Below are 14,290 nucleotides of genomic sequence, written 5' to 3'. Positions count from 1 at the left end.
ACTGACAAACCCTTACATCCCAATAAACCTAATTAACCTATTAACCCCTAAACCACCAACTCCCCACATAGCAAAAAACCTAATTAGCCTATTAACTCCTAAACCACCAACCCCCCACAATGCAAATAACTAAATTAATGAATAAGCCCCCTAACTTAACACACTCAAAATTAACCCCAATTACTACTAAATTACACCTAAAATAAAAACTCCTAATATTAAATTACAAAAAATTAATCTAACATTACAAAAAATAAAAAAGTCTAATATTACACTTAAAAAAAACTAAACTACTTATTGCCCCTAAAGGGGCATTTGTATGGGCATTGCCCTTAAAAGGGCATCCATCTCTTTTACTGCCCTTAAAAGGGCATTCAGCTCTTTTACAGCCCAATAAAATCCATAATCTTAAAAATAAAAAAAATCCTAACACTAAGCCCCAAATAGGTAACGTTCCTGAAGTACGGCGGAGGTCTTCTTCCAGGCGGCGCCATCATCTTCTATCTTCATCCGGAGTGAAGGCGGCGTGGAGCGGAGATGCAGAGCTGGCTTTCCTGATGCACGGATCCTTAGTGGCGGTTCTCAGTGGTGGTCCTCAGCGGCGGTGGTCCAAAGCGGCTTGGAGGCTCCCCTTCATGTGATCGTCTGTCGCACACTGAAGATTGAATGCAAGGTACCCCATATTTATTGGGGTACCTTTTGAAATCAGCCAATTGGATGAGTGCTACTGAAATCCTATTGGCTGATTTCAAAATTTGAGCCAATAGGAATGCAAGTTACCCCAAATTGAATGTGATACCTTGCATTCAATTTTCAGTGTAAGCCAGAGATCGGATGAAGCGGCAATGCCCATACAAATGCCCCTTTAGGGGCAATGGATAGCTTAGGTTTTTGAGTGTTAGGTTTTTTTTATTTTTGGGGGGGTTGCTTGGATGGGGGGTTTTACTGTTAGGGGGTAATTGGTATTTGGTAAAAGAGCTGTTTAACTTAGGGCAATGCCCTACAAAAGGCCCTTTTAAGGGCTATTGGTAGTTTAGTATTAGATTAGATGGTGTTTTTATTTTGGGTGGGATTTTTTATTTTTATAGAGGTATTAGTTTAGGTTTACATTTTTTATTTTGGATAGCTTTGTTTATTTTTTTCTGTAATTTTATTTTTTTTATTTTTTGTAACTTTAGCTTGGGGTTTGTAGTTTTTAAACATAGACTGCCCTCTGGGCAAGCTTATCACCTAGTCTTATATAAAAGGTATTCAAACTTTTTTCTTTTTAATTTAGCTTTCCTTTTAAAAACAAGATTTATGCATACCTGATTAAATTAATTTGTTTCATGTCCACATGACATTACTCCTTGGAATTAAACTCCTGGCCACAAGGTGGAGGCTAAGATACCTAACACTTCACAAGCTTTTCATCCCTCTTACCTCTCTGATATCCCAGTCTAATGTATAGATGGGAAAATGAGAAATGTAGGAAATGACAAAACAGGATAAATGAGGTGCATACTAAAACTGCTACAATAGGAAAAAAAGATAACGGGTCTCCTTTTCTCTCTGCCATGAAAGAAATTAATTTATTAGGTAAGCATAAATTTAGTTTTACTTTATAAGATGGTGAGAGGCCACGAGCCATTACTCCTGGGATGTAATAACCAAGATGTGGAGTCCACAAGTAAAAGGCTGTGACAAAAATTTAGACAGTTACCTATTTACCAGCCATTAAGACTATCGATGGCGGCTGGTTCATTTTCAAGATGGTGGTGCACTAGACCCCACCCCTTGAAATAAAGCCCCGCCCTTTAAACGGGAAACTATGTATATATGATAGATAAGCACGTCCCACACAGACACACTGCATGCATACATACATATATACATACAAACACACACTACATACATACACATAATGAGTATGTATGTAGTGTGCATGTAAGTACACATTACACAAACATACATAAATACACAGAATACGTACTATGACATACTCTACACCACTGGTTTTCAAACCTGTCCTCAGGTCTCCTTAACAAGCCACATTTTGTGGATAATTGAATTAGAGCACTGGTGAAACAATCAGCTGATTAGTAAACTTGGTTATTTTACCTGCTCTCATCCAAGGTAATACAGAAAACCTGGACTGTTGGGACCAGTGGCCTACACACACAGACTACATACTTTTTTGTAATGCATTTCCTGTGAAATATCATCAATGAATACTAGCTCTACTTAACATGTCAGGCATGCAAAGTATCATATAAACTGGAAGTACATTCCATCATACAGAACATCAAGCTTCCTTACTAGCATGACATCTTCAAGTCATCATGCACCAAATGTAATTTTTTAACATTATGTAAAGTACACATAATATAAAATGAAGGCTGTTTAACTGTCTTGTGCTAACTAAAAAAAGTGTTTCATTCTGTTATTTCTTAAACAACAGAAAACCTTTGACGTGACAAAATGGCATTTGTTTTACAATTCACTTTTAACATTTAATTAAACAAGTCACCTTATTTGCAATCCAATGGAGTCAAAGAAGCCTTATTTTTTCATATGTAAATGACAATGACATTAGTAAACATTTAGATAAGAACATAAGCTTGGAAATGCCAAATGGTATAGATACCTTTTGAAAAATGCACAAGGCCACTGTTTGACTCCTCATTCACCATAAAAATTACATTGTACAAAGGTGCATTGAAAAAAGGAGACCACTTTTGGGTCTCTTGTTAAAAAAAAAAAAAAAAAACTAAACTCACAACATAATTGATATTACATATTCAGATAAGGCACTACATTAACTACATGTAAAAGGAGTGCAATGCTCAGTTGTATCAGTAAAATAAGATATTATGATCAAGCATAAATATAAACTCTGTGTTTATATCAAAGAGCCACAATTTTATGAATCTTCCTCATACTGGATAATATCCTAGACAGGAAGTAAAAAAATACAGTCATAACAGTCTGTCAACAGGCGCTATCATGGACCTTGGAGAACATATAAGAATAACTAGGTGGGCATATATATCTATGGAACAGCATCATGATCTTCAGGCAAGTGTGGGGCTTATTAATAGGTGTGTGTCACCAGTTTTAGAAACAAAAATAAAAGATTATTTTATAGCAGCCTGCATAGTGACAAAGCCTGTATGTGACTACCACTATAAACTGCCATCCTTACTGCAGGGATTATTGAAAAACGTCTTTAGCATACTTCATATTGATGAGATCATAATAATGACTTAGTCTGTGAGGGAGAGAATAGCCTCAAGAGGTTAGGGCAAATGGTCACAACAATATATAAAACAGCAGTAAAATACTCTACACAATATTCTACAGAATATGTGAATTTCCATCATAATAACCATTGCAGCTTCCAGGAAGGCCTCTACAAAATATACAGCATCCTATACTGTGCACCTGGCCTGTACAATGCAGTGCCACTGTGTGAGAAAAGGGGTGCAACTGACTGCACAAGGCACAGGACTTGTAGTTGCCACTGCAGAAGACCTGGTGCCAACCAGCAGTCCCGTGCCTTTGGTTAATACACCCCCTTTCTCACACGACGGTGCATCAATGTACAGACCAGGTGCACAATAACATAGAGATCCGTGGACAGGGTCTGCAAACCCTGACAATTATTATGATCCCTCTGCAGTCGGGGTCCTTCAATGGTTCATTGAAGGGAGAGAGTGGTGTTTGTCGAGACTGCTGCTCCTCTCCACTGGGAGAAACCTGGCTGTGGCTGCAGTGCTGCCTGCACATCTCCAACAGATAAGAGAGCAGGCAAAAAACTTGGTGAAACTATAGCACAATACAAATTGCTCTAGACATAACTGCAGAATTGCAGCCACTCACTACCAGGTTACATAGCAGCCTGTGTAGACCTCCCCTCATAGGTTTTCAGCCAATGGGAGGCATTTCTTTCCTTTTCGCCAAAAAAATTGTGGGGCGTTGCCCTACTTCCCCTATGGAGGAACCCCACTGAAGACTATAGGACTTTCCTGTCACAAAGTATCCCAAAAGAAAAGTACATAAAAAAAGACCAAGTTGCAGTTGTGCGATCTACATAACAGAAGCCTCATTTTAAAAGGCCCTCAAACTGGAACAATCTAGGAGAATAAACTGTAAAATCTTCTTTCAAAAAGCGATTGAAACCAAGAAGATAAAATAACAACAGTAGTACTCTGACTTATACATGGACAAAATTTTTTTTTGAAATCTTATGTAGGCTAAGAACAAATTTTAAATGCTCTATAAAATTTTAAATAGGACAAAGAAAGGGAACTACAATGTCCTGGCTGAAAAAATAAAATAAATTGAACCCCCTTTAAAATACTATATTAAAATATTAAGACTATAGATATGAAATATTAGAGATGTGCATTTGTTTTCGGACGATTGCACATTCCTCACGAAAATTTAATTTTTGTTTTCGCAAACGAAAATGAAAATCTGTATAAATGCACCAATGAAAATGAAAGTGTCAGATCTCTTTCAAAACTTTGTCTCTGTGCCTTTAATTTCCTCTCTGTGATTAGGCCAGCCTACTTCTCCTTTAAATCCTCTACTGATTCACAAACCTGTGCTTAGTATTTTGTTGCTCTGCTAGGAAGCAGCAGTCTCCTCTACCTAAGCTCCTTTGGATTACAAAACTTACCTTCTGGTATAAAATATAACTGGTTTCATTTTGTACTCTCCTTCACAGTTTACCTCTCGAAGTTCCTCTACAATTGTATCCATCTTCGTATTGCAAACAAAATAACATCTTGCAAAATTCAACTCTCCTAGTGGCTCACGCTGTACCTCTCTGCCAAACGGAATCAAAGCTCTGGGACTTACTGCAACATACCACCTCCTGAATACAAGGTACTCTATATATGTACTGCTAATGAACTGAATATATATTACTTGTTGGTTACCTTTTGGAAGAAATATTTTTGTTAAAGCCGCTCAGCACTCTGTGATGTCACACGCCACCGGGAGAAACAGATCAGCCGTGAGTAAAGGAAAACTCCGCCCTCTCTGTACTTTAAGTTTTGCGGATTGCAAGTCAGAGCTAATTCCTTACTCTACTCAGTAATTACGAGGTACATGCATTACTCTAAGATTGTAAGTTGCATTGAAAGTTTTGTGCTATTTGTTTATATCAACGAAAGTTACATAGCATCTAAAACTAACTTCAATCTCCTGAACTCCTCCTATCAACGTTTGTTCAGAGTGGTTGCATAAACTCCTTCTGTGTCAAAACTTGTAAAATCATATTTATACTAATCCACTACCAACCTTGATAACTCTACTACACTTATAGTGTTTATCTGGTTTGTTAGTGATACATTCTATACTATTGTAAAATCTACAGCTGAGATCCAAATAATACCAACCTGTATACATTTTATTGTGTTGCTGACATAATACTAAGCCAATTATGGACCCAGCAGATTTGCCCCAAATAGTATACAATCTCTCACAGAAGGTTAATCAGATGGGACAGGCTATTAGGGATCTTCAAATTGAAAATCAGGCCTTGAGGGACATCATCAAAGATTCCATTTCAGTCAAAGTCTCTCAACCAGAAAATACCCCTGAACCCCAGGTTTCATTGCCTGAGTTTTTTTCTGGAAACAGACAAACGTATAGGCAATTTAAGAATGCTTGCCGACTACGGTTTTCCCTAAAGCCCAAAACGAATCCCACTGAAACAGTGAAAGTACTCACGACTATCTCATTCCTCAGATCTGAACCTAGAATTTGGGCTGATCGTTTCTGTGAGTCTGATAACCCCATTCTAGGATCGTTAGATGACTTTCTTGCACTCATGGATGAACTGTATATGGATAGTGACATACAACTCTCTGCAGAATCAAAAATGAGGAGTTTAAGACAGGGAAAGAGGCCTGTAGAGGAGTATATAACCAAATTCAAGTTATATGCTTCTGACTCCTCATGGAGTTCCGTTTCCCTACGTAACCAGTTTCGTCTGGGTTTGGCAGAGGGTGTTAAGGATGAACTTGCTCGGATCGAACTACCAAGAAGCCTTGAGACCTTAATGAAAGTTTCCACCCAAATTGACCGGAGACTACGGGAAACAAGGGCAGAACGATACAATTCTGACAGTCAGAGCAAGTCTCAACTAACCACATACCCCACACAGTCCTCACCCAAAACTGAACAGGCAGTGCCTATGGACATTGGCATTCTCAGGGGCCCCTCACTCCTGAAGAGAGATCTCGCAGAAGGAATAAGAATCTCTGCATGTAATGTGCCAACCCTACTCATGCCGTTACAGAATGCCCCGTACTACAGAAGAACAAGAAGAGTAAGTCCATATACATTCATTCCTCTCAACCTGATAATAGCATCTTACTGTAGACTATCTCTCTTTTTACAGTGGGACCATAAAAGACTGAAACCTGATGCTATAATCGATTCAGGTGCAGGAGGGAACTTCATCAATATTACAACTGTCTAAATTAATAAAATTCCTATAGTGTTAAAAAATGTACCAGTGTCTATTCGTGTAATTGACGGGTCCACTATTCGTAATGGGCCAATCACACACCACACCATACCCTTACTTGTAACAACAGAAAAAGGACACACTGAATATCTTACTTTCGATGTACTGCCATCTCCTCACTTTTCTGTTGTCCTAGGCATAAATTGGTTACATTTACACAATCCAAACTTCGATTGGTCAACAGCTCAGGTATGTTTCAAATCTACTTATTGTAAGAATACTTGCTATCCCCAACACTTACTACTCCATTCTTCTCCTAACGAGGAGTTTCTACCTACTCCATACAGGGAGTGCAGAATTATTAGGCAAATGAGTATTTTGACCACATCATCCTCTTTATGCATGTTGTCTTACTCCAAGCTGTATAGGCTCGAAAGCCTACTACCAATTAAGCATATTAGGTGATGTGCATCTCTGTAATGAGAAGGGGTGTGGTCTAATGACATCAACACCCTATATCAGCGTGATCATCGAACAATCAAGCGTTTCATTCAAAATAGTCAACAGGGTCGCAAGAAGCATGTGGAAAAACCAAGGCGCAAAATAACTGCCCATGAACTGAGAAAAGTCAAGCGTGCAGCTGCCAATATGCCACTTGCCACCAGTTTGGCCATATTTCAGAGCGACAACATCACTGGAGTGCCCAAAAGCACAAGGTGTGCAATACTCAGAGACATGGCCAAGGTAAGAAAGGCTGAAAGACGACCACCACTGAACAAGACACACAAGCTGAAACGTCAAGACTGGGCCAAGAAATATCTCAAGACTGATTTTTCTAAGGTTTTATGGACTGATGAAATGAGAGTGAGTCTTGATGGGCCAGATGGATGGGCCCGTGGCTGGATTGGTAAAGGGCAGAGAGCTCCAGTCCGACTCAGATGCCAGCAAGGTGGAGGTGGAGTACTGGTTTGGGCTGGTATCATCAAAGATGAGCTTGTGGGGCCTTTTCGGGTTGAGGATGGAGTCAAGCTCAACTCCCAGTCCTACTGCCAGTTTCTGGAAGACACCTTCTTCAAGCAGTGGTACAGGAAGAAGTCTGCATCCTTCAAGAAAAACATGATTTTCATGCAGGACAATGCTCCATCACACGCGTCCAAGTACTCCACAGCATGGCTGGCAAGAAAGGGTATAAAAGAAGAAAATCTAATGACATGGCCTCCTTGTTCACCTGATCTGAACCCCATTGAGAACCTGTGGTCCATCATCAAATGTGAGATTTACAAGGAGGGAAAACAGTACACCTCTCTGAACAGTGTCTGGGAGGCTGTGGTTGCTGCTGCACGCAATGTTGATGGTGAAAAGATCAAAACACTGACAGAATCCATGGATGGCAGGCTTTTGAGTGTCCTTGCAAAGAAAGGTGGCTATATTGGACACTGATTTGTTTTTGTTTTGTTTTTGAATGTCAGAAATGTATATTTGTGAATGTTGAGATGTTATATTGGTTTCACTGGTAAAAATAAATAATTGAAATGGGTATATATTTGTTTTTTGTTAAGTTGCCTAATAATTATGCACAGTAATAGTCACCTGCACACACAGATATCCCCCTAAAATAGCTATAACTAAAAACAAACTAAAAACTACTTCCAAAACTATTCAGCTTTGATATTAATGAGTTTTTTGGGTTCATTGAGAACATGGTTGTTGTTCAATAATAAAATTAATCCTCAAAAATACAACTTGCCTAATAATTCTGCACTCCCTGTATAATGATTTCAGAGACTTCTTTAGTAAAACAGAGGCAAAAAGTTTACCTCCCCACCGTACCTATGATTGTCCCATTGAGCTGGTTCCCGGTGCTACAATACCTGTTGGGCACTTATATCCTTTAAGTCAACCAGAGCTCGAGCATTTAAAAACTTATCTCCAGGAAAATTTACGGAAAGGCTTCATCTGAGCCACAACTTCCCCCACAGCGGCAGGAATGTTCTTTGTCACCAACAAAGATTCAACCTTGCGTCCCATAATAGATTATAGGGAGTTAAATAAACGAACAGTAAAGAACCGATACCCACTACCTCTAATACCAGAATTAATTGAAAGATTATCAGAGGCAACTATCTTCACAAAGCTAGACTTAAGGGGTGCATACAATCTCATCCGCATAAAAGAGGGCGACGAGTGGCTAACAGCCTTCAGAACCAGATACGGCCTTTTTGAATATCTAGTGATGCCATTTGGCTTATGCAATGCCCCAGCCACGTTTCAACATTTCATCAATGACATTTTTAGGGATCTCCTTGATGTCTGCATGGTTGTGTACCTTGATGATACCCTAATCTATTCTAAGACATTGGAAGAACACATAAAACATGTTCGCTGGGTGTTGTCAAGACTAAGGGTACACAAATTATATGCCAAACCTGAAAAATGTTTGTTTCACACAATTAATATCTCCTTCCTTGGTTATTCCATGTCACCTGCAGGTATCCAAATGCAAAATGAAAAGGTTGAGACAGTAAGGGACTGGCCTACACCAAAGAATAAAAAAGAACTTCAACGGTTTATGGGTTTCGCAAATTACTACCGCAAATTCATCAGAAACTTCTCTAGAATTGCCAAACCTCTCTCACAGACAACAAGTGTTACCAAGCCGTTCATTTGGTCTTCGGAAGCTGATAACGCTTTTAACCACTAAAAACGTGCTTTACAACCGCTCCTATATTAAAATATCCAGACGCCAATCTACAATACGTACTAGAAGTCGACTCATCAGACCATGCGATCGGCACTGGTCTTTGTCTACCCCAAAGGTCTTTGTCTACCCCATTACATCCAGTCTCGTATTTCTCCAAAGTTATGACCTCGGCTGAATTGAATTTCGGTATTGGTTACAAGGAACTTTGGCCATACGAAGATCCTTGGAATTCTGAAGACACCTGTTGGAAGGTGCAAAACACCCGATTATCATCTATACAGACCATAAAAATCTTCAGTACCTTCAAAGCAATAAAACCTTATCTTCTAAACAGGTTCACTGGAGCTTGTATTTCGCCAGATTTGACTTCCAAATTATTTATCGTCCTGCCAGTAAAAATGGTAAAGCAGACGCACTATCTTCCATTACTTCTATCATTCCTACAGAAAGGTTTATCAGCATAGGATCAGACCTACTCCTAGACATAAAAAATTCCTTAAAGCAGAATAACCAACTTCCCTCGACACACCTAACGAATCATGCAGGTATATACTACTACAACAACAGGATCTTCATACCAGATGACCTCAGAGATAACATATTGGAACTTCACCAACAATGGTTAGATGAGTACCTCAGATGCTTCTGCTCCTACCAACAGGATGAGTGGGTGAAATTCTTACCAATGGCAGAATACGCCTACAACAGTCTAACCAATTAATCTACCAAGATGTCACAGTTTTTTGCGAATTATGGTTACCATCCCTCCTTTACCTCAATCTCAACCTTCCCATCTAATTCACCCTTGGTTGACAAATTGAATAATTAATTGTTGGATAACTTCAGGTTTATCAAGGAAAACATTCAAAAAGCTAAAGTGTCTCAAAAACATTTTTTTGATTTAAGAAGCAGAAATGGCCCCACTTATTCTGTCGGAGACCTGGTTTGGTTGTCAACTAAGAACCTGAAATTACATGTACCAAGTAAAAAACTTGCACGCCGGTTCATTGGACCTTTTTCCAATATCACGGGTTATCAATGAAATGCGGTCACTTTAACATTGCCTTCCTCTCTGTCAATTCATCCTACTTTCCATGTTTCCTTAATGAAACCATACAGTTCTACTAGATCAGATCATTCAGTCCTACCACCTCCTATCCCTGTTTTGGATGCCAATATCTATGAGGTTCACTCCCTTCTGGAGATATCTCAAACATGAGTTACAGTATTTAGTGCGTTGGAAGAATTACACTGCTGAGGAGGATAGCTGGGAGCCAGCTGCTAACATCAATGCTCCAAGATTTATCTCACAGTTTCACAGGCGTAATCCGGATCGCCCCAGACCTCAAGCTGTGGATCAGCTTGTTTGAGGAGGGGGTCATGTCAGATCTCTTTCAAAACTTCATCTCTGTGCCTTTAATTTCCTCTCTGTGATTAGGCCAGCCTCCTTCTCCTTTAAATCCTCTACTGATTCACAAACCTGTGCTTAATATTTTGTTGCTCTTCTAGGAAGCAGCAGTCTCCTCTACCTAAGCTCCTTTGGATTACAAAACTTACCTTCTGGTATAAAATATAACTTGTTTAATTTTGTACTCTCCTTCACAGTTTACCTCTCAAAGTTCCTCTACAATTGTATCCATCTTTGTATTGCAAACAAAATAACATCTTGCAAAATTCAACTCTCCTAGTGGCTCAGGCTGCACCTCTCACAGCTCTGGGACTTACTGCAACATACCACCTCCTGAATACAAGGTACCCTATATATGTACTGCTAATGAAATGAATATATATTACTTGTTGGTTACCTTTTGGAAGAAATATAATTTTTGTTAAAGCCGCTCGGCACTCACCACCGGGAGAAACAGATCAGCTGCGAGTAAAGGAAAACTCCGCCCTCTCTGTACTTTAAGTTTTGCGGATTGCAAGTCAGAGCTAATTCCTTACTCTACTCAGTAATTACGAGGTACATACATTACTCTAAGATTGTAAGTTGTATTGAAAGTTTTGTGCTATTTGTTTATGTCAAGGAAAGTTACATAGCATCTAAAACTAACTTCAATCTCCTGAACTCCTCCTATCAACGTTTGTTCAGAGTGGTTGCATAAACTCCTTCTGTGACAAAACTTGTAAAATCATATTTATACTAATCCACTACCAACCATGATGATAACTCTACTACACTTATAGTGTTTATATGGTTTGTTAGTGATACATTCTATACTATTGTAAAATCTGCAGCTGAGATCCAAATAATACCAACCTGTATACATTTTATTGTGTTGCTGACAGAAAGAAAGTGAAAAATACTGACGAAATTCATTAATATTAATTTGTTTCCTTTTCTTTAATACTTACCTTAATGTGCTCTGGCAAGAAGAGGATCGGGTTAGCAGTAATCAGGTGCAGCTGTCACTAATGATCCAGGATTTTGAAACAACGTCACATCCGAAGCCTCTGTACTGACACTCTTCAACATTTTGCTACACTTTTCCAAACCTCATTTGCTTATTCACCAAACATTTTCTTGCCTTACTCTTTCCCTATGTCATCACTCATTCTCAGATCACCCTGCCTCATATCAGACTTAGGCCCACATTTAGTACTAAGCGAGCGAACAAGTGCCTCAACTTGAGAAGTTGTCCGCTTGCCTTTTTCGCATATGGGTAGCAGATTCTGTTTGTCAGCTGCCCATATGTATAATTGCACGTTCAAGTGAGTGTGTAAAGCCTGACCCTTTTCTTGCGCGACCAATCGCATGAGAGTAAGGTCTGTTAATCACCTCAGAGGGGGTGAAGAGTGTAAGAAACAGCGGACAGCATTGCAGGAAGCAGGGTTTTATGTGCAAACCTGCCCGGCAAGGGCCCTGGAGCAGCTGACGCTGCTTCTTTCATGACGTCCTTATTTTCCTTCTGCCTTATCTTCTGTGTCCATTCCATCTCCTTTAAGTTGAAAGCTTGAGAGCCACTTTCTATGTAAGCAAACTACTATTGATTGTGTTCAAGGGCAGGGCATTGCTCTCCTTTTGAATAACTTTGTTAACTCAATTATTGCACTTTTTGCTCTGCACCCTTAAAAATGTAATGTGTCCAATTAATGTTTTCGAACTTTGCATAGTGCTGCGTAATCTGTTGGTGCGTTATAAAAAAAAGATAATAATAACAATAATATGAATAATTACAGTCATACCTTTGCTGATGTTTCATACCAGCCCACAAAGCCATGCTCCTTGCAGAACTGGTCCATTTTTGTACCATTGTTCTGGAGACCATCCTTCCCCTGGTCACATTTGTTTGCTAGAAGCACTGCTGATACTGGTGAACCATTAGAGAGAGTCAATTTTGAGTCCAAATCCTCTTTCCATTTTGTGACAGCCTCAAAGGTTGCAGGCCTTGTGACATCAAATACAATAAATGCTCCCACAGCTTCTCGGTAATAGACCCGTGTCATATTTCCAAATCGTTCTTGACCTGTAATAAAATTAAAAATAAATAAATAAAAATAAAAGTTGGATAAGTGTTTTGCTTGCAAGCAATATACCCCGGCCTTGTCATAAATTACATTTAATCTTGACAAACTCATAGTCTTTGGGCAGCAGCCAATGAGATGTGGTTTAAAGGGCTGGTAAATAACACAAACGTGAAAAATGTAGTAATAGCGGGAAGGGGAATTGTGCAAACTGGAGAGAGCATAGAACAAAAAATAGTTGTCAAAATGCAGTTTAAGATATTGTGCTTATACACAATTTCAATAATAAAAATGAGTAACAGAATCTATGAGCATTTTGTAAAATAACCTTGAGAAAGACAGACGAAATATAAGATGGAATTTCCCATTAGGATATGCAGGCAACTGGCTAGGGGTACCTTATTTCAGAGAGTTATCTTCCTGGTTGATCAGGTGATAAAACCTTACATATAACAACTAACATTTTACTTCTGAGTAAGAATGACTGTTTCCCAGTATAGCCAATCAGACACTGTACTAGGGGATTGTCTTAAATAAATATGTACTGTATGTGGCTGGCCAATAATTGTGCATGTTAGCAGTGATATCTCAGGATAGATATGGTTGAAAATGTCAGACAGCAGCTAGGGGTATCACCAGTTCACATCAAACTTTTTATAAGAAATAGAATGTAAAACAAATGTGCAAATTATTTAAATAAACAAATCCGTCCAAATAAACACAATTGCAATAATCTATATTTAAGTACCTAGGTATTAGATAAGCATGATGTGAAGCAAAGCTAAAGCATACTTCTAGAAACTGAGTAGTTGTTTCAAATGATATTTATACTTATGATACATTACTATCATATTAGAACAAAAAAAGAAAAACTGGCACTACACCATAAACTAGGTGAGACTGGAATGTAGAATAAATTCCGGTGCTACCCCTTGTAAAATAACTATAGGACTAAAAAGAAATAGGCAGCTAAGGGGTTACTATAGCACTCACTCTCACTCAAAAAAGTCAAAAAAATGTAATAAAATACATACTTTATTATTTATGTTTAAAATCTGGGATCAAAATCCCTAGGAACCTTTAAATTACCCACAACCATGTATTAAACTAAAATTAAAATTAAGATATGGCCGCCAAACACTCTTCTGTTTCCTGGCCGAGAACTGGATACATCGGCGTCAGGTGGCTGGAGTGAATGGTCGACCTATAGTCAAAAGTGCGGAACAAACGCGTTTCGGCTCTAATATCGCCTTTCTCAATGTTACACTTTCTTTAGAAAAATGAGTAAGCAGAGGCTTCGGGGTGCAGGACTTAAATATCCATAGAACAATTGCTCTCTACCAATCCGGTACACTTCCGGGACCTCCGCCTCCATAACAGCCAATCAGCTTGTATTTCGGCACACGCCTATCGATAGTAGTGTTGTGATTGGAGGAATATCGAGTGGTATTGAGCTTAGCTATGAAATGCCTGCACTTTGAATTGAATGATATAATGTAAGCTATTAAAAACATAAGAGATTCTAAACTGATGTGATAACATATATCTATGCTCTAATACTGTACACGTAGTAAGTGCAAATATCGTGTGAAATAATTGTTGTAAGACTTACACACGCTGTAGTAAATATACAATTAGATTATTATGGAGCACAAAGTAAC

At 38.8% G+C, this 14,290-nt stretch overlaps 1 protein-coding gene across 1 annotated transcript in view; it reads right to left on the bottom strand.

The window, feature by feature from the left end:
- The window catches only part of RAB38 (RAB38, member RAS oncogene family), a 188,679-nt gene that overhangs the window by 41,868 nt on the left and 132,521 nt on the right, over nt 1-14,290 (bottom strand). The window contains exon 2 of the mRNA XM_053705073.1: nt 12,351-12,631. Coding sequence (XP_053561048.1) covers nt 12,351-12,631 — 281 coding nt within the window. The remainder of the gene's footprint in view (nt 1-12,350; nt 12,632-14,290) is intronic.

Source organism: Bombina bombina, chromosome 3 (assembly GCF_027579735.1).
Source record: "Bombina bombina isolate aBomBom1 chromosome 3, aBomBom1.pri, whole genome shotgun sequence".
NCBI classification, from domain to species: domain Eukaryota; kingdom Metazoa; phylum Chordata; class Amphibia; order Anura; family Bombinatoridae; genus Bombina; species Bombina bombina.
The sequence above is the reverse complement of the archived record's forward strand: the minus strand, read 5'-3'. Positions and strand labels throughout refer to the sequence as shown.